General features: G+C 43.7%; 2 protein-coding genes across 4 annotated transcripts in view; one reads left to right on the forward strand and one right to left on the reverse strand.

The window, feature by feature from the left end:
* Positions 1 to 798: 798 nt before the first annotated feature.
* On the forward strand, positions 799 to 2,320 carry LOC146197694 (polyubiquitin-B). Its single transcript, XM_084599601.1, has 2 exons — positions 799 to 1,005; positions 1,413 to 2,320. Exon 2 carries the CDS (start codon positions 1,423 to 1,425, stop codon positions 2,110 to 2,112), a length of 690 nt encoding a protein of 229 aa, XP_084455727.1. The 5' UTR covers positions 799 to 1,005; positions 1,413 to 1,422; the 3' UTR covers positions 2,113 to 2,320.
* A 6,263-nt stretch (positions 2,321 to 8,583) lies between these two features.
* The window catches only part of LOC146197695 (peptidyl-prolyl cis-trans isomerase FKBP8-like), a 40,858-nt gene continuing 27,707 nt past the window's right edge, over positions 8,584 to 21,734 (reverse strand). For all 3 annotated transcript variants that reach the window (XM_084599598.1, XM_084599599.1, XM_084599600.1), the window contains exons 10-12: positions 17,220 to 17,297; positions 11,536 to 11,676; positions 8,584 to 9,323 (exon numbers count right to left, since the gene is read on the reverse strand). In XM_084599598.1, coding sequence (XP_084455724.1) covers positions 9,234 to 9,323; positions 11,536 to 11,676; positions 17,220 to 17,297 — 309 coding nt within the window. In that variant the 3' untranslated portion in view covers positions 8,584 to 9,233. The remainder of the gene's footprint in view (positions 9,324 to 11,535; positions 11,677 to 17,219; positions 17,298 to 21,734) is intronic.

Below are 21,734 nucleotides of genomic sequence, written 5' to 3' on the forward strand. Positions count from 1 at the left end.
TCAAAGATGGTGGTGCATTGGATCTGTAGTCGGTCAAGAATGCGGCGACATGATGGCGTTCGTGATAGGCGCGTGTATTGGCTGAAAAGATGAGCCTCCGGAGTTCCCGATAGGTGTTGACTATATCCCAAGGTCCAACAAACGCTGGTTGAATGTGGCAATGGGGAGGTCAAGAGCCCGGCCGTTTGATAACTTCACGATATATATATGCCCTCGAGTTGGTCCTCGTCATGTTTGCGCATGTGAAGGTAGGGGGTTGAGTAGAGAATTCTACTTGTAACGAATGCACGTGCCAGCCGCAAGGCATCTTACGATCTTACTTCGTAACGTATACCCCCCATGCTTGGAGACCCGGCGGACCGATATGCGAAGTTTTGTTGGTTGTACCGGTCTGCGTTGTTGGTGAATAAATAGACCAAGATTTCCTTGGCCTCTATAATCGGACCCGAAGGAAGTGTAAGGTGAATTGATGTGTCGTCCCGAGGGCAGGGACGGATGTGGACAAATTCTGATTTGGTGGGGACACATTGGAGACCACAGTACGTCCACCACCTCCGCTGCCTGTTGTAGGCATGTTTCCATGTGTCCAAAGCGGAGGTGGCTCAGCTACAGAGCCATGCAGGCCCGTGCATTTTATTTTCCTTCTTACTGCAGCCGCTGCAGCCAAAGTATGCTGCAGCCACCACAACAACGGCGCATACGGCAGAGGCGATGATCACACACTTCCGTGACGCATGTCTGACGTCACCGGCACGTCACGTGCAGGGGAGGCGCTGCTATAGTGCCTAGAATATATATTCTAGGCACTGTAGCGCTGCCTTCAGCGGAGTAGTCTAGGCGGTGTTGCTTCAGCACAACACAGGTAACATACCTTGCAGGTAATACCGTAATAGTAGGACGTAGGACCCTAGCATAGGTTTCAGCGTCGATACTGCGGTACCGGTTCTGGTCAAGGAAGAACTGCCGTTGTTTACGTTTGTCGCCGTGTCGTAGACTTCGCTGCAGGTGAGTGCAAGTTTTTCTGGCAGCCTATGTGAGGAAGTTGAAGTGCGGAACGTTCGCGAGCCTCGCGTCGACCGTGTTTGATTTGTGGACTTGCTTTCGTTCCACCATTGTAGCACAGTGACAGCAATTGGGCTCTTCGGTAAGCGTCGCGTAGTTGCGTGCGATAGCGTTGCGGTTGTTTACTGCTGTGGTGGTTATGTTAGCCTAATGCGCTTTTGGCATAGAGAAAGCGCATGTTTTACTTCTTGTCGTTGATGGGCTGCCCAATTGCGGCAGTTCGATTACTTCGAACTTAAGTATGTGCACAGGCTGCCTGCTAGGCATAGAACGCGGACTGTCCGGCCTACGGTTAGTCGCCCGCGTTGCTTTATCGCATGGCTCATCTTTCTACTTTGTTTTCTGAACAGCTAAGTCACCATGCAGATATTTGTGAAGACCCTCACAGGCAAGACCATCACGCTTGAGGTCGAGCCGAGCGACACGATTGAGAACGTCAAGGCCAAGATCCAGGACAAGGAGGGCATTCCACCTGATCAGCAGCGTCTCATTTTCGCCGGCAAGCAGCTTGAGGACGGCCGCACGCTGTCAGACTACAACATTCAGAAAGAGTCTACCCTCCACCTCGTGCTGCGCCTGCGCGGTGGCATGCAGATTTTTGTCAAGACCCTCACAGGCAAGACGATTACTCTCGAGGTTGAGCCTAGCGACACGATTGAGAACGTCAAGGCCAAAATCCAGGACAAGGAGGGCATCCCGCCTGACCAGCAGCGTCTTATCTTCGCTGGCAAGCAGCTTGAGGACGGCCGCACGCTGTCAGACTACAACATTCAGAAAGAGTCTACCCTCCACCTCGTGCTGCGCCTGCGCGGTGGCATGCAGATATTTGTCAAGACCCTCACAGGCAAGACGATTACTCTCGAGGTCGAGCCTAGCGACACGATTGAGAACGTCAAGGCCAAAATCCAGGACAAGGAGGGCATCCCACCTGACCAGCAGCGACTTATCTTCGCTGGCAAGCAGCTTGAGGACGGCCGCACTCTCTCTGACTACAATATTCAGAAGGAGTCTACCCTTCACCTTGTCTTGAGGCTCCGTGGTGGGCAGTAGAAATTTTTTTCCAGTGGTTCCATGTAAACTCTTCAAATTGTCTCGAGGTGGCTATTGTTCAGTCTGTCCTAAGGCTCCGTGGTGGCATTTTTTTTTTCCCCAACAACCTGGAAGGCCACTCTTCCTGTACAGTCTTGTGAAATGACCAGCAGTGCCAAAAGCCTGCACTTTCTTTGCATATGCAGCTTCAATAAAATTTGGTGCATTTTTCAGGTGTATTCATTGCAAAGTTTGCTTACTGATGTAGAATTCTATATGTATGACTCACTATATTCTGCTATGTATGGCCTATATGGCTCATCTCTAGTACTTCACCACCCTTTACCTACAATAGTTGCCTGCAAGCTAGCCTCCTCCTGCTACCGACAAAACGTACACTTCAGCATGTAGTACCTAATGATGCAAGTACCTGTCCAAATATGTCTCTCGGTCACTGGACTATCTTTGCAATGTGCGTTGCAATCTACTTTGCAACGTGTTCACCTAATCGTGGTCTGGAGAGCAAAATGTGGAAAAAGAATTTTGTGTTAGGTTGTCGGTTAGGTTATATCTTGAAAATTGCACCAGATATGTTAAAAATGTTTTCTTCACCAAACATGCTATCTGGGGTCTGCAGCCTTTTAGGAATAAAAGCCAACAAAGTGAGCCACCTGCAGTTAAAATATATGCAAAGTTTTGTACCCTGTAAAGTGGGCACAGTGTATGAATTTCCCTTATTTTTCTTTGCAGGAAAGATTACTGGGCTAAAGTGGCTCTAATGAATGTTAGTAGGCAAATTCTAATTATGAAGTTGATATGGTTCTTAGGGCAGGTAGTAACTGCAAATCTGGACCATGAAAGGGAAAATAAGATTGAGATGGTGCGCATATGGGAAGTACTTGCAGATTGACTAGCAGCTTACCGGCATCACTCAAGGGGAACATGTAGAACAGTTGCATCTCACCTGTACTTGCCTATGGTGCTGAAACATGGAGCCTAACAAAAAGGGTTCTACTTAACAATGCAGAGGGCTATGGGAGGTGTAATGTTAAGAGATAGGAAGTGTGCAGAGTGAGCAGGCAGGAAATTTTTCAGCAAGATCAGCTTCACAGAAGAGAGAAAAAACAGCCAGGACAAGTACTTGTCCTGACTCCTGGCTGCAGTTTTTTCCCTCTTCTGTGAAGCTGATCTTGCTGAAAAATTTACACTGCTAGAGTGCACAATTCCTATTGCAATAGTAGTTGTACAAAGTTGTGTACGGACTAGCTTGAATATTTCGAAACTACAAATAACGAAGCAGATGTGTGTACACGCATCCAAATCACAACTAAGAGTACCACTGCAATTGTGGAGTGTTTAATAGTAATGAGTAGGGATGTGCAGTGATTTCTGTGCACACTGCTTGAAGGGGTGGGCTGTACTAGTGCCCCCAAAATAAAATGGAGCACAAGAGCAAACAAATTTTTGTTTCGCAGCGCAACCTGCAAGCGGATGCGCATGTGTATAGCTTGGTGGTGCATGGGACACCTAGATGTTTAGCTTGAAACTCTGTATTCGCCTCAGCAGCAGCCCAAGGGAGAGCACTTTTTCCACAGTTCCATGCTCCATTTCATTTTGGGGGCACTAATACACTCATCCTGTTTTTGAGGAATGCAGTACTGAATATTTTTTTACACTTATTACCAAAACTGATTGCTCCTCCTTCTACACTCCCCTCCCCCCAGCCCCAAAAAGCTGCAACACCATACAGCTACAAGCACATTGGGCTGTTTATGGATGGATTCCATCGCCTGGATGAACACAGCTTTACTAGCAGTTTATTGCACCCTTAAAGCTTTGTTAAAATTGACTTGCATGCTCGCTTGCAGTAATACCATTCCTTCATATTCCTGCAAATGGTATATTAGAATTCTTACACTCCCTATGAATGCCTGGTGTGGCTCTATTTTCTCTTTCACTGACTGCCTACGTCAGATTTGCAAGGTTGAGCACATCAGAAACACCTCAGCCACTGCTGAAGGAATCTATGCATTGATAAATCATTATACTTGCTCTTTGTCACTCAAGGGCTGGAAAACAACCACAGTATCCAAGGCCAGGGCTTGAAGCATTTTATTCAAACTCCTTCAGGCAAACATATTAACACATTTCAGACACATTTGAGACATACTGTCCAAGTGTTTATTATTCACAGTCAAAACTGATGTGTGCAAAGTAGCCATCACATATGCTCTGACAGCAACAATGGCACATAAAGGAACTAAATCACTCTTAGCTCATTTCATCAATGTAAAAGGCTTAGTATAGTAATCGCCAGCACGAAAACGAAATGCTTACCCGCACAAAAGATGCATTAAAAGTTATATACGATGTTTGGAGAGTTTATTTGTTCAATGTACCATGCATACATCCCAAAACAATTTCTTAGCTGCACAAGAATGAGACCTCCTTGCCTGCAAATGTTAAGGTTATGGTTTAGGCGGTTTAACGTCCCAAAGTGACTCGGGCTATGAGGGATGCTGTAGCGCAAAGCTCCCAATAATTTCGACCACATGTACCGACACTATACAGTGAGAACTATTAAGTGATGTTCTGATGTTCTGTGTTGGTTAAAAACAAACGTGCAGCCACAGCTTAATAGAATGCCAAAGAGTGCGACAGAATGACTGAAAAAATGCTCAGAAGCATATCAAGCTAAAGGGCACAAAAACTATGGTACAAAAAATATTTAAAAATACAAAAACATGAAATACTGCACTTGTTCAATGCTTCACAGTGAAATTTATTTGCTGTGAAAGCGATGAGGCCTGTAGGCCAAGCGTGCTAAAAATTATGCTTACAGGATCTTGTTTGTTAGCTCTGACCTAGTAGCCCGAAATAACTGGCTTAACCTTGCTACCCAAATATTACCAATTCAACATTGCCGACCATTACTCACGTTATGCAAGCTGGCTTCATTCTGAAAACTTCACGTATTCACAATTCAAAGATTCACGAAGTTATGTTAAAGGAGACCGAACAAAAAAATTGCTGACAAGATTTCTAGCGCAGATGGTAGCTATTGCTTGAGAATGACCAAAACAACACTTCATGAACAGAAATGAGCGGAAAGTATTTTTAATGAATATTTCTTAAATCGCTGCACCTAGCGGCCTCCTGTGAAAGCTCTGACAAATCTGGATATCAGGTCACTTTAACCTGCCTCCCTCATGCTTCCCTAGCCACACCCATTGCTAGCGATCACACCCGTTAATTTTTCCCTTCCTCGGTAGCACTCACGCAGCGCACGGACGGGCGTGCTTTTTTTTATATGAAGTGCAATACGCCCTAAAACTGCTGCTCGTGTTCCTATGGGACAGCGGACTCAGCGCGCAGCTTTAAACCATGCTGCACACAATTCATCCTTCCATCCAAGTGCGCAAACAATTGCCCGCAATACGCGTCCCCCTAGACCTCCCTCGTCTGCAGCATTCCACACTCTGCAGCATTGTGCATGGCACGACGTGGGGAACTGACACATCCTTCCATCCCAGTGCGCAAATAATTGCCCGCAATACGCGTCCCCCTCGACCTCCCTCGTCTGCAGCATTCCACACTCTGTAGCATTGTGCATGGCATGACGTGGGGGAACCGACACTGCGCGTAGCAGGTCAACCAACTTCAGGGGCCGCGGGGCCATGGCATTGCTAAGGGTAAATGTGACGTCAAGCCCGCCGGCTCAGTCGGGAGCGCACTACCTCCGACCCGGCGGCCGCTCAGAAAACGTTAAAAATAAAGCCATCCGCTTAAAACTAACCCAAATTATGTCTTTAGTAGTATAATCGTGTCTTAAGAATGCAAATGTGGTGCTTTCTTAATATTCTTGGATATTTGATCAGTATAATTTTCAATACTGCCACATAGACATGTTCATTCATAGTTTGAGTGAAGCTCTTTGGCGCCCGTTCCTGGGTTTCGCGGCGTCGGCGTTGTCCCTGATAACCAGCTCCACTTTCACTCCCACCTTCCTTCCTCCCTTCCCTTACAGGATGATTCAGGTGTCCACAGAAACAAGTGCTACAGATACTGCGCATTTCCATTGTAATCAGTTCCCTTTTCACTCCCACCTTCCTTCCTTCCTTAACCGCGATCAGGTGTCCACATAAACAAGCATGACAAATACTGCACCTTTCCATTCCTGTGAACCCGCTATGAAAGGCACGCTTCAGAGCTCGAGTGGAAGACGTGACTACACATGGTGCACACTGCAAAGATAATAATTCATGAATAATGCGAGCACCCACACTGAGCTGCGAGGTAACATGTGCAGTAACCCCCTGCCACGGTTGAGCAGTGGTTACGGCGTTCGACTACCGTTCCAAAAGATGCGGGATCGAATCCCGGCCTCGGCAGCCGCTTTTCGATGGAGGCGAAACACAAGGCACCCGTGTGCTGTGTGATGTCAGTGCATGGTAAAGAACCCCAGGTGGTCGAAATTTCTGGAGTCCTCCACTACGGCGTCTCTCACAGCCCAAGTCGCTTTGGGACGTTAAATCCCGCAAACCAAACCAAACATGTGCAGTAACCGAGAATTCACACACTCACAGGGAAAAACATCAATATTTTGACATAGTTTGCGTATATACGGCTAGTTTGATAGTCCGGATCTCTAGCCGATCGAGGAAGGCCTGCCCCGGGTCTAGCCCGCCCTCATTTTCCTTTAGAACATACAGTTAGAAACTCTATGAGACACTTGCTAGCTTTGGCTACAGCGTTTTCAAGTCAGTTTAAGATATTTGCAAAGGTTCTTTCTTCTCGTCTGCAGCTTGTGACATTAGCCTCTTCACCGCTAAACATTCCCATGGGCCCACGCGCTGCCTCCCGCAACCTCCCGATAACTTAATTGCTCTTTTCATTTCTCCGACCACAAAGCTTCCTTCGTGACAGTCAAGAACTGTTAGTGGAGTGTTTCTTGAAGGAGTAAGTGTGAAAATTAAAATAGTTGTCAGTAATTGTACATGCATGTCTTGCTCGAAATCTTTGCCTCAATCTATCGACAAAGGTGAAACAATTGATGAGCTGTGCTCAAATTTTGAACTAGGAAGTAACATAATCGTCGGCAAATTTTTTTAACATGTGTTCATAATGGATATGTAGAAAAAGAGAAGCTGACCACTGTTGTACCTAGTATGAACAAACTGGTGACACATGTTTGGACTGCCAGCTACCACTAATACAGCAACACCTATGTCTGCCAGTTCCGCATCTGGCCGTGCTCTAATACTGTAAATTGGCTTTCAGTAATGCTACAGTCAAATCGAGAAATGTCGACTATTTTGGTCTTAAGTGTCTAAATGTCATAATAACAGAAATTATTAATCACGCTCAAGCAGTGAATATGCATTATCAGCCAGCTTCTATATCAGTATAAAAATGCCTTAAATTTGCAGAAAAAATGGCAATCAAACATCGGAGAGACGCTTAATCTCCACCTATACAAGCATCATGCAACAGCATGCATTAACGGCTCTCATTTCCGGGCTCCCCTTTTGGACCTCTGTTTACGTACATAGTACATGCACTTTGCTGCTCATACATCACTATTAATTTAATTTGTGCCAGTCTTATACCACACATACTTGTTAGTACATTGTTATAAGTTACCAATTTACATGAAAGGCCACCCAAAGAAGATATAAAGCCCCGCTTTAACCAAACTACATGTCATTCTCCCATCTCACAGGTGCAGTCCAAGTTGGTAGCAGCTGTTGCTGCTGTGAAGGTAGAGTGTGAGAACAAAAAAGACAGTGACGAACCACCTTTGCAGCCTGCAAGATCTTTGATTAAGAGTTTGGCCCATGAAGGAGGCAGAGAGTTTTACGGATCTTCTCCCAAGCACACACCCCTGAAGAAGGCTAGGGGATGCCTGTAGGTATTTAGAACCAACCACCTCCCACATGCATCCTAACCACTGCATCTTGCCATGTGACGTGGCCTTATGACTTCATAAAACCTGATGACCAATCAGTGCATGGGCATTTTACCAGCAAACTACCACTTGCGAGGAATGCCTGCGATATCATGCCCACAACGTCGACATCAAATTTTATAGAGAACGGAGCCTTTAATGCTGCTGCATTAAGAGATAATTTGGATGATTTTGCAGGCACAAATACAAAGTATTTGTTTTAATCTGGAAAGCTCTATTCTAAACTTGCCTTTTACGAAACGACCTAGAGGCCAATGGCTGGAAACAAAGGACATTAGCTCCTGACTCCCTCTTGTCAATGGGTTGGGTAAGCATTTTTCTTGGAACTCCATTAAAAGCCAAGACAGCAAACAGAACCAGCTTGTGCACAGAATACAGGTGCACGACAACACTGGCATGCCTACTTCACAGTGTAAACCAATGTTTGCAACAAAACATTGGCATCATCAACATTACACTCTCTTGCATGCTTTGTTACTCAGTTTGCATGCAGCCAATGTGCATGCAGGACAAAAGCAGTGTGCTTTGTGCAAGGTCAACATTTATTAAACTGTTCATACCAGGATCAACAAGACTAAACACTTTTGTCTTTGCTGCAGTTACACATATGATTAACCTGCAAAAAACATATAAAAACAAGGCAAGAAAAAAAAAAAAGAACAGTCTTATTGAGGCATACAAATTATGCCCTCATGACTGGGTGCAGTTATGAACTCACTATGTGCAGCATGAGCTAACAGTTTTGTTCGTGCTGGAACAACAGCCAAGCAACAGGACTGTGGAACAAAAATTTCAGGCACAGTGAGGCACATCATAAACATGCTGCCTAACACAGTTGCAAAAAGTTTTAAACAAACTTACTAAAAAAAGAAATTAGAGCTATTTGGGTCCCAAATACCTGATCGTGATAGAAACAAGCAAGGAAAAACATGGAAAGGAACAGAAGAGGTCTGTTAGAAGCCACAGTAATAGTACAACAAGCACCACTGCCCATCATATGAGCCAGGCTGAGAAGGAAGATGGAGAGTTAACACAGCCATTTCTCAAGTCTTTTTTCTTTCTCTCGCTTGTAGAACTGCTGCTCACGCAGCTGCATCGCAGATGTGTGCTTTCCATGGGGAAGGTGTGTATGGCTCGCATGTGCGGGTTATTTTGTGCCGCACGATGGTGGCTGTCATACGGTGCCCAGGTGGCGATAGGCGGCGATGCCAATTGCTGTGATTGCCGCTGCCACACCACCAGCAGCCAGCGCCCAGTTACGGATCTGTGCGAGGTGAAATATGTGCCTCAGTTTCTGCTGTGGCATCACTAGGCATGTGGACTGCACATCTCAACAAGTGGGCTTTCTAAGAATCCAATGAAATGTAGAATGCCTGAATACATATATTATGCATACTTACTAGTCAAATGCCACAACCTTCGGATTTATGCTTGCTGCTACTGGAATTAAAGTTGATTTCAAGCTGCAGGCTTCAATTCGTATAATCATATACCAAACAGATGAAATACTTCCTATAACTGGGCTAGCAAGTCTTTAAATATATATGTATGCTACTGGCAAGTTCCCCTGGAAGCGGCTGATCGCCCCAAAACTGCATTTGTAACTCCCCACAGCTTGTACGAATTTACAGTTATGCCATTTGGCCTTTGTAATGCTCCGGCAACATTTGAGCGGATATACAGATAATCTGCATACTTAATTCTTTTCATTTTCTTTGCAGAAAAGTTGCATGAATATGAAGTAAACAACCAATACACTTAAACAGCCTTTTTCATTTCTCTGAATCATTCACTCAAAGCATCTCGACAGCTTGAGAGATGAAACTGTATGTGTGTGTGCCTTACTTGACGCCAAAACTATATGTCCGACTGTACTTGACACGTTTAATGCTTGCGAACAAAAGTAGCATAAAATATTCCTGCTCTACAGTATTTCACCAAGGGGCAGTTAGGAAAGAGAAGTTGAAAGCATTGTACCTGGAGTAACATCACTTCCAGCTGCAACTGCATGGTTTAATTGGCAAGACAGGTAAGGTATGGTTACTGCCGAATCAAACACACTCCCTCGTCCTATCAAAATGCCCCAAGCAAACCCACAGTATACTGAAAAAAAACCGAAAGCTGAGACACAAAAGGAGCTGCGTGAATAAAGAAGAAAATAGTATGCACCACAATGCTAGTGAGTCTCACTTTAACAGAATAGAGACAATGAAGCTAAAATGAATCATAGCTAACCTCATCTCTCCAGGAGGTCAGTCAAGTTCTAGTGACGCCGACCGTATGCTTTGTAAATCCAAGAAGAGCGCATTGAGTACGAGCTAGACCAACAATAGTAAGATAGGGCTGGTGCTAAATGCAAGATGGGAAGAATGGCAGCAGCAGCAGCAGACTACACAAGCAGGCACTGACAAATACATAAAATGTGACTGTTCGAAGGCACCAAGCAATTGGTGCAAGCTCACAAGTCGCATGCAACCATGCTGTGTGATTGGGGTGCAGAAAAAAGAGCATCTTTGGCTGTGTACGCTACTACTAGCCACCATTCTTGATTAGCGTGCATTGCCAAACACCCTTCAAGACGCCACAACCTGCAAGACAGACTGCACAGTAACATCTGGCACAGCATGGAGTGTTTCTGAAATGCAACACACCTATAACTGAAAAAGGAACAGAAAATGCATGATATGAAAAAATTAGCACGTAAATGAGCTATTTCTTTGGTATGCTTCAACAGTGACCCCATAAAAATTTCATATAATCAAATCAATGAGCTCGGCCCAATGAGAAGTGATTGTACTAGCCAATTTTGTACTGTGCAAGCGCTGACTGATACACCAGAGGCAAAGAAGTAATACAAAACGAGAAAAAAAGCGACACAAAGTTTTGTCCAACCGTACTCAAATGAAATTAATGAGTGGAACTGCATATGTACAAAGCTGCCATCATTCACAGTAAATGTTTTACTGCTACTCACTCGAAAGCATTTAAACCTGTTGATTAGACACAGACCATTACGCTGAAGCAAGCTGCTTTGAATGCACAGAAAAAAAAAAAAAAAACAACATTATTCTCCGCAAGTACATACGCACACATGAAGATATACTTCCAGATTTCTCACCAAATCACAAATCAAAGAAGCAGTGGTTGCTTTACTAAAACCAAAGGAAATATTCCGCACAAATAATTACTGCAGCCCACGCCTGCCTCCAATTTGCAAGGAATGTTAAAATTACACTGAAAGTTTAAAAATTACACCAAAAATGTGACAATTTCTGCAGAACCAAGTGGTTTAAAAGCCAGCCACTTTAAGCCACTCTGCGTTTGTGTCTAATCTTGACAGTGATGTAGCTGGGGAATTGCAGGTTGGGATCCTTCGCGAATATCACTGCCTACTTTTTCTTTTACAATCCCGTTGAAACTAGCCATAACCATGAATGATAGATCTGCATCTGTCCTCTCTATTTGGGTGAAGGTACCTTGCCAAAGCGTGATCCTTTGCCTTTCACATTGCTGTCATAGCTGCTGCCGCCACCAAACATGCGCTTGTACATGGCCTTTTCAGCGCGGTCTTCTTTCTCCTTGCGTACCATGAGTCGCGACAGTTCTTGCTGAATGATCTGTGGACCAAGAAAGGAAAATGAGCGCTCATGGTGAGGGTGTCACATACCAGGGGAGGTCGAAGAAGTCTGGCATGTCCCTGGCCAGTGACACAGGAACACCCAACGAGTTGGAAAGCTAAGAGTTGAATGCAAAGATCATGTTAAATAAATTATGCATTAACATTTAGACATAACAGCCTTGCTTCTGGAGCTCCTCATCCCCTCCTTTCATCTTCATTTTTTCTACTTCTTCCGTGACATACAATACAACCTGCATGACACAGTGAATAAACATCACTGATAATGGCCACAGCATAACGAATGCTCACTTACTAAGACCATCAAAATATACATTAGAGCTTCGGTACTGCATAACCTTGGTTGTGCCAGTCAGTTATAAGGAAACTCATGCCACAAAATCATCCCTGCAGCTCATAAACGTGCACTTCCCACCAACAAGGTGACCAAAGGGCATCTCCCAAATGCTGTGATACCCCCCAAGGGAAGAAACGGTAAAAACAAAGGCACTGCAGCATGCCCTGACATGCTACAAGTTAAAATGGTGTGTGCATGTCTGGTGTCTGGGCAAAGTGCCTTTAGTGGAAGCAGAAGTGTGGTAAGTGCGAGATGAGGGCAGCTGTGAGAACAAAGCTATCGCACACAGCCAATGATTAGCCAATAAAGGTGATTTGAGAAGCTTAAATACTGGTCACATAGCATATGTTGCCTGCCCAATCGGATATCCGTCTCCTGCTGCCATGTTCAGGCAGTGCGCAGGAGGCAGTTGTTGCATTCTTGTAACTCTGTTGAGGATCAAGATGAGGATGCAAACCTACCACCAGTTGGTGCAAATGCATCAATCACAAACAGTATATTGTGTCCCTGAAGCAGCTCATCTGCAACAAGGGTCTTGGCCAGAAGCACGACTGCGCTGGCGAGCTTACAGAACAGCTTGATAGAGTCTGCTGTTATGAAACAGATGTGCACAACTGATTTTTTCATGAGTGCAACAGGCTCGGGCATTTTGGAGCATTTCAGGGAGCAGTAATAATGACATTCTGGAGCAGCTTTGGAACGATGAAACGAGATTTGGAGCATTCAAATTAGGTTTTGGAGCACGTTTCTAACGTCAAATGCCTTTGATAATTGCGGTTTTCTCTTTCTGACATAATAAATTCCCAATCTGATTCCTTTTTATTCAAGTTAGATGCCTTTCCAACTTTGCACTCATCTCTGACAAGACAAACGGCCAAAGCATATGTGTATACTATAACACAGGCTAACCTGAGCAGCAACTTGGAACAGACTATGAGCCCGACCTAAACCGTTTGCCTATTTTGATTTGACAGATTTAAATGTTGAGAAATCTGTCGAGTCTATCACTTTGATGCCCTCAAGCAGTGCCACAAATTCAGAGCTCAGATTTCCGCCGCCCCAGTTCAGGTGCTTCAGTTATCAGGTAGCAGATACAGGGGCCGGCAAACATCTTTTCCTTCTTTTTTGATATCTAATAATAAATAACCAAATACTACTGCTTAATGAGCACAAGATTTCTGCTCTCTACCTTGTGCATATCCTTTTGCTGATAGATTCCTGAGCACTAATCAGTCGCGTGTTTAATAAAGATAGATGGCACTGAAGGCTAGCCTTTTCATCCTTCAGCTTCTTTACTTCACTGCCTCCTGTCAATAGTTCATCACCCTTTTGCTTGAGCAATGGTGGAGCTTTTTTAACACCTTGGCAATAGGCCCTGTATGGCTTTCAGATACCCTTGGGAAGTAAAACTGACATTCGAGCTAGTTGGTAAAACATCTTGGAAAATTCACAGCGCACACAAGACAGGGATAAGGAAGACAAAACCACAAGCGCTTGTGGTGTTGTCTTTTTTGTCCCTGTCTTGTGTGCGCTGTGAATTTTCCAAGACCCTTGGGAAGCTTTCTAGTGATTGACACCTTTGGCATACCAACCCATTACGCTTCAAGTATGATTTTGTCAGCCCTGGGCCCAACATGCTTGTCATCGACGGAGAGGCTCGGTGCTGCAGTACCTGCTTGTTTTCACAGTGAAAACATTAGAATAACTCATGCAGTTTTTGCAGTTGGACAAGTTTCCTAACACTCACAGTAGTTTGCGCTATCTGCTTTGCTTGCTGCTCTTGCTTTTCTCTCAACCAGCGATTCAAAAGGCTGGGAGGAGGTTATATGCCACATGCACAGTGCATTTTTTTGCAATTCCCTCCAATCAATTGTGGCTTATACTAAATTTACTTCTGAACGAAAATTTATTATGCTCTATGTTTCCCTCTCTTACAAATATTTTATTTATATTAAAAGGACACTGCAGCACCTTTTGCAGAAATTGGGCTTTCAGCAGGAACCCACAGTTTTTTACACTGCAAACTCAAATATCAGATTGAAATTAGGCAGAAGAAATCAGAAATGGCCTTTTTTCAGCAGAAATATGCAGCCCGTGCGACGGGGCTCACCGCGTGTCACGCCGCCTCCTGTGATTGGCCAAGACGTCATGTGACGATATTTTGAGGACTGGGGAAGCTTCGGGTGTGGCTTCTTCGCTGCGCTGTGTGCTGATTGCAGCTCTCTGCGGCTTTGTGAATGTCATTATGGCCTGCCATTTCCACATGAATGACCATCGGGATTTTCACTGCATGTATCCGTACCAGATGCGGACCAACCACATGCCCGAAGTGTTCCACACCAGCTGCAGAAGTGGATGTTCGCCACCTGCTATGGACTTGTGCAAGGGACAAGGGCATCAAGGACACAGATTCTGCGCGAAGTGGGACTAACCACAACAAGGGAAGAGGACTTTTCAAAATGGCTCACCAACAACACTAAGAGCGGGAGCCTGCTCCGGTTCCTCACGGAAAACCATTTACATGAGTTTCTATAATATGCCTTATGGCAAGCTTGTGTACAAAAAAAAAAAAAAAAAAAAATGCGCCCACTAACGATGCAGCACTTCCGTTGTGGGGAGCGTAGGTTTGGCATTAAAACTTGTTTTGGTTAGAGTAAGGCATTTTGAAAAGCAGTGTGTGTCATTATTAGCAGAAACTAGATGGCCCTCAGCGAAACCTCGGCGCACATATTCCTGAGAAGGTAGGGCAGCGAACAATGCCCTAGCCGACTACCTCCGTCTCAGGCCTCCCGCCCCGCCCGAAGGGTCATTGTGAAAAATGGACGCAAGGCTTGGTGTGCCAAATCCTGCTTTGGGTGCCAGTCGTCGTACCTTGGGGAAACGAAGAATTCTATAGAAAGGGCGAAGCAGTACACAGCTGTCACCAGACAAATGAATAATAAGCTAAGCGCTGTTGCCGAGCTCTGCAATGCATGCGAGGCATTGACGAGGTCATTGTGCTGGAGACCAAGTCAAATGCGCGCAGAATGTTGCTTGAGTCATAGAACATTTAGCAGACGTAGAGAACCTTTACCTTTTACATACTCTCACAATACACGTTTAGCGATTAACTGCTGACGTATGTTCAAAACCAAGCTGCAGCTCCTCTGCACCCATACCTTCGTGAGAAAACCATGTTCCGAAATGTGTTTTCTTATAAGAGCCTTGTCGTTTTCATATCTAACTTAATGTACATCCCAAAATAAGACAGGACTATGTAAAATGACGAGACAGCTAGCAACAGGTGCAAAATCACAAGGCCATATATGAACTTCGATGATTGCTGGCTTGGACACATCAAAGGAAACTTCGCTCTGTGCGCTCCTTACCTAAATGCGCCCATACTCAGCCGAGCGGTACACTCCTTATCTTCTAATAGTGCTCCCGTAAGGGTTCCACAAACATATCAGACACATGCCGTGCCGGAAAGCATCTCGCAAAGCTTTCAGAACCTAGCTGCGATACAGCAGTGGGCTCTTCATAATCATCTGTTAGTTTGCAAAAATCATCAGCGCGTGCTGCTTATGAGTTGTCCATGTTTAGCACAGAAGCTGTTACGCAGAGCTTTTGCGCAAAATAAAATTAAAAAAAAAAAAATGCGAATACAACCATGCGCCGATGCTGTCTGCCCGTCCCATCGCGTGATTGCACTTCATGAACGGATCGCAATCAACGCTAAACGCTACGGTTCACAAGCAAATGAAACTTGAATAGTCAAAAAGTAATGAAACTACGAAGTATAAGCTTTACCTCCCTTTTCTTTAATGGTTTGGTTTGAATTGTGGGGTTTAACATCCCAAAGCGACTCAGGCTATGAGAGACGCCATAGTGGAGGACTCCAGAAATTTCTTTCTTCCTGTAATAACCGCAGTTCTAGGAAATGGTGATTGTCCCAACTCTTTTGTGCAAGGAAATAGAAGGAACCGCGTCATGGTTCAGCCACGCCTTTTTGTCAAGGCCCTAAAGAATTCGCATTAGGAACAAACTGCATGTAGTCACAGTCACAAAAATGCTTCGAGTAGAATGTTTCCTTTGGTGGGCTTGAATTTATCTCTCTTCTCAGCAATGCCGCACTGCGCCGCGAGCTTTCACAATGGAAGATTACATCAAGCAAAGTGACTTGTGGGCGAGTTGGCTGGACATTATGTTACAACAGTGCTAGAAACATGGACAGCTAGATCTACTAAAGGGCAGAGATCAGTGCAATGTGTGTTTATCTACCTGTCCGTGTTTGTAGCGCTGTTTTAACATAAGAACAGCTGTTCGTGCATCCGAACACATGCAGACTTCTGTTGTATCAGGTGCACAACACTAAGTTGACGTGTTTTGTATGTCCGCAACGCACGCAAGACTAACAGCGCAGGCCGAAAGCGCCCTCCGTTAGCTCTGCATGTCTCTGGCTCCTCACAGTAACGTCACGACGGATGGAGAAGAGAGGTTTCTCTCTCCGCTTTCCTCCTCTGTAGAAGTTGCACGGGGCGCGGGAAATTTGAATTTCGCTGTTTCAGCAGGCGATTGCGCGGATGTTTAATGCACAATCGAAAAAATAACTTCATAGACATGATCAACAAATAATCTACTTCAGAAATCTATAGTATTGGCATATTAGAAATACGCTGCACTGTCATCCAGTGCAAGATGAGTTATATTTTTGCACCCGGTGCTGTGACATTGTTCCCGTGTTCTGCTAAATTTGATGGCAGAACATGAAGGCAGCCAGTTTGGATCAGTTTTAGAGCAATATTGCATTTTGAAGAAGGATGGAGCAGGGAAAGCAGTTTTAAACAGAAGGGAGCAAATGGAGCAGCACTTCCACCCATATTTTTAAAGATATAAGTGTGTCTCACTACGTTTTTGGGCTGTAACAGAGCAAGTCTGCTTACTACAAACTTAGGCAACATATGCAATCCACGTGACAGTCAGTTTCGTTATAAGTGGCTTCGACTCTACAGGAGAAAAAAGCCACAGAAAAGGTCGATTGCTTTTGTGCTCGAGTGGCACTAACCTGCGACGCCAAGAATCATGAAAATGGTGCTTTGTTTTTGTAAAGGCACAGCTTATGTGTGCTGGCATGCTGTGTTTGGAAGACTGGCAACACCCAAAAGAAAATAGAACAGTGGGGCAGGAAAGAACCAAGGGAAACATACTTTGGTGTCAGGCTCCAGTTTCAAGGCTTTCTTGAGTATGGACACTGCTTCTGAAACGTTTCCTTGGCTTGCAAGGATCTGGACAAAGCACAAAAATAAAGGTTCGCAGTATTTCACAATATTATTTCAGCTACAAAACGCAAGACACGTGAAGTAGTAAGGCAGGCCTTTATATATTACATCAGAAGAAGCCATCTTGGCCAACCTCGGATTAGATGGTAAGCATGACAGTGAGTTAGTAAGAGTAGAACAACTACACGGTCTGTGTAACTCATATACAATGCATGTCTTGTACAACGGTTCCGAGACACCAAGTTCATGTATGCTTCTTGTGACGCAGGAATTGACCCCGTGGATGCAGTGAAATAGAGCACTGGTGACACTTTGAAGGGTATTGTGACAGTGACCGATTTCGTGTTGACATCGTCTCCATTCAGCCGAATCTGGGTCACTATGCATAGTGCATGTCAGAGATACGACACTAGTTTGGTGGTCATGGCGGTCGTTCGCAATATTGAACTGCATTACTGTACTGCTTATGCTGTTAGTAACAACACCATTATCGATGGGCGAGCCTGGGCTGTGGCCAAAGTGGTGTGACAAGTTTGCAGTTACTCAGAATGATGCAGTAATCACAAGAACTGTGCAGTAGCAGTTATAGCAGTAAAAATGTAGTAATATCTTTCTATCTCGTCAATCTGGCATAGGAACAATGTGTGTCTGAAATTTTTCTACAAAACCATTCCAAAAGATGTTCTTCGACGTACTGAACTCCAAATCAAGTGCAAATTCCCCACCATTACATTCTAAAGCCTTGCTCAAACCAGTGCCATTACTCGTACCCACTACATGCATACTTTTTGTTGCATAATACATGCCCTGTCCACTTCCACAATAAGCTCCACATACTAGTGCAACCACTAATGCAAAACAGCCCGATGAGTTTTTAAAAATTTTACCTAATTACTGCCTATCTTGTGACATGGCGTCCCACAAGATCGCAAAAGACAAATAAAACAGGCAGATTGGTCAAAACATTTTCTTTCCCAATTTTTTTTTTTTATATATATTTGTCGGGTCCTTATAGGTTTTATAATAAACAGTTACATTATATTCATCGCTTGCAACAGTTGTCAGCCTCAAGGGGGCTTAGAATAGTAGTTTGAAGAAGCCATATCAAACCGGCTACCTATTTGTGCAAATATTTCAGTATTATAAAGCAAAGGGCAGGCATACAGATAAACAGTTCCTAACAATGCTAGCTGCATAACTCCAGCATTATTGCCCAACATTTTAAAAGCTCATTAACAACGTCTGTTGGACATGGAGAGAAGCATAATTTCCAGGTGAGGGAATATGACGCAGAGCGCACACGGGAGCAGCAGCTAGTCGGCACCTAAAAATTTTAGAAAGACCATTGGGCCTCCAGGTGATGGCTTTTGCACAATCTTCGTCAATATTGGGTAATAATGCCACAGTTATTCAGCTAGCATTGCTAGACACTGTTCATCTCCATGCCTCCTTCTCTTTGCATAATAATACTGAAATGTTTGCACAAATAAGTAGCACATTTGGTATGGTCTCTTCAAACTACTATCTTACATCCTCTGAGGCTGACAACTGTTGCAAACCAAGAATTAGAAACGTGTGCAGCTGCAAGGCTACGAAATTTGATGAAATCTGGTGAAGTACTACGCATTTATATAACACTTCGATCAACACACAGGGTACAAATGAACCAATGTGTTATCAACGACTGAAATGGGCCCATAGCAGATCACCCCACTTAACCAAATTCATTACTAGCCACCTTGTTATTTCGCTGCCACTATACAGATGACACAAGTGTGCAGTTATGGATGCTTAAAAAAACTGTTTCAGCATCCATAAAGGTCAAAATGCCTGATTGCTGTGCATGATACAGAGGCACTTGATAGCTTTTTAGCAGCTCAGGAAAACATAGTGCCTGATGATTGGGTTTGACAGTTCAGACATTGGTCTCAGCATGAGTGTATCACGTTCTGGTCTATAGCAAAATATGCAGCACAAATTATGAAAATTACTTTATTTATGTGTAGTTGCAGAAAAGTGCGAGTGAAGAGGATTTCTGACGGAGCTGGCCCATCGCAGACTCTGCGGGTTTCCAATGACAGAGTACTACCTTCCTAGTGCCATCAGGAAGAGGACAGACCAGAGCTTCTGCTGACTGCACAACTGCACTTCTCTGACCAAAAGCATAGCAGGTCATAAACGAGAAAATAAACTTTAAAATTGATTTTTACAGCTATAACCTTTCCTGCAACTGCTACTGTTCATCCCTTCAGCATTTTTGTTGAATAATTCTCTTTGTGGCACACGAATCCCAAGACGTTGAGGACTGCTTATTTTTCTACGTTAACCAGCAATAGTTTTTGAAGGGTAGTTTTGTATGAGACATCCATTCATGTAAATACTCATGCTGACGTTACATGCTTTTAGTTCTACAAGTACTGGGCGCCTGGGAAGAAAATAGGAGTGCGCGAATATTGAAAATTTCAAATATGAATCAATTATGTTTGTTATTCGATTCATAATTGTATTAAAAAAAAACTGATATTCAGAATTTTCGAATATTCGAAAATTATCGGATACACCGAAAATGTTCGAATTCATCATAGCTTCACTGCAATATTTGACCATGTTGCGTTGCAGTGCTGGGAAGGCACTCTTCACAAAAGGGACATAAAACACGACGCGGCAGTTTTGTGAAGAGGGCCTTCCCAACAATGAGCGCAAAGTGAAGCACTATAATAAACACACACACTTCCTCCTTATGCACGCAACATTCCTGGAATATTGTAATTACTTAACAGCCATTCTAGTTAGCTTAAATTGAATTCTAAAATCAGCTAGAAAAACTACATAGTTGCACCAAATTTGTTACATCTCATGCATAAATAATAAAGACAATTTAAAGTAATATGTTCCCCTTTATTTATTTATTTAATTATTTATTTGGAGTACCTACAGCGCCCTGATGGGCATTATTGTAGAGGGGAGAGATGATGCATAAATACAAGAATCAGAAACAGCAGTCTGCACATACACCAACAATGCGTTTGCAGACATTGCGAACACTTGAATGCTAGCAACGCTCAGTTGCAATCAATGAAAAAAGGAAAATGAAAAAAAGAAGAAAAGAAAGAAGACAAGGCTATACATATTTAAGAAGCAAGCTCAGCCCACGCCATAAAAAACACATCAGAAACGAAGTGATACTAAGCTCCAAATTTCCAAATTGCAACGATGCCCTGGAGACAGAAACAAAGCATCAGTGGCTAGATATGAAACGTTGCAGGTGTGTAGAGAAAGATGAGGTGGGGGGGGGGGGGGGGGGGGAGGGTGCAGTCACAATATCTTCTGGCTAATATCCACTCGTGGATTGTTTTCGAAAAAAAAGTGTGTTTCAATAAATTGACCCTACACCTGTATTCTTGAACTCTGATCGAAAGAGCAGTTCGTGGAGACACATAGGTTGGTGGCTTAATGTATATGTTTTTATCAATTCCCGTTTTGCACTGAAAAATGTTATAAAACTGACACAATCTCAGGTATTTTCTCCTATTCTCAAGTAGTGGCCAACTTAACTGATTTCGAATCATTGTAGTGCTTTTTCTGAAGTCACTTTCCCGACACAAACTGAGCTGCACGTTTTTGTACTTATTCAAGCTTGATGTTTTTCTTCGTGTAGGGGTCCCAAGCAGGACACCCGTATTCCAATATTGGACGGACATTAGTCAGGTATAATATTTGTTTCAGTTTAATAGGGGCACGCCAGAAATATCTTCGAATACAGTAAGCACACTGCTAGCTTTGGATGATAGGTAGTGGACGATGGGTAGTGATAGGTAGCATAAAATATAATTCATTTCAACTGCATTTTCATGAGACAATAAATTTCCAACCTTCACTAAGTTAAACTGTGATTGCAAAGCTTTAAGCAACTCACAATTATGACGCTGAGCGAAAAGAGATAGACTCTTTAGCAACCAGCTGCACACATAGCTGGACAGCAATCCATTTGAAGCTTAGCCTACCCTACCATGGCATCTTGAAATGCGCAAAAAATGTGCCTAATATCTGTTAGTGTTACTGAGCACACAGCAACAGGTATGGCAAAGAGGTAACAGGTCTTTAATTTACAATGTACAAATTGTTCACCTGGCTAGAAGAAACTCTGGGATATTTACATTTCGTTAAAACAGCCCTAAACTACTTTCTAACATTGGACTTGCAGGGCAAGGTCTTTGTGAGACTAGAAGACTTTGCAACCATGTTGGAAAACAGTAAACACTTTTCCTTAACTGTTTTCAACTTTTCGTTAACAGTACAGTCATGTTATGATATCACATAAAACAAAAATTCCTGGTCCATGCTGTGATGCAGACGCAAATGAATGAATGATAGAAACAGTGTTTTCAACTAATGCACGCATTTTAGAAGCTAATCTCTAATATTAAATTTCACAATAACTTC

This window comes from Amblyomma maculatum, chromosome 3 (genome assembly GCF_055883805.1).
Source record: "Amblyomma maculatum isolate TAMU_Amacu chromosome 3, ASM5588380v1, whole genome shotgun sequence".
In the NCBI taxonomy this organism is placed as follows: domain Eukaryota; kingdom Metazoa; phylum Arthropoda; class Arachnida; order Ixodida; family Ixodidae; genus Amblyomma; species Amblyomma maculatum.

Excerpts from the sequence above, each read along its gene's own strand:
- LOC146197694 (XM_084599601.1), top strand. The coding sequence starts at position 1,423 with ATGCAGATATTTGTGAAGACCCTCACAGGCAAGACCATCACGCTTGAG.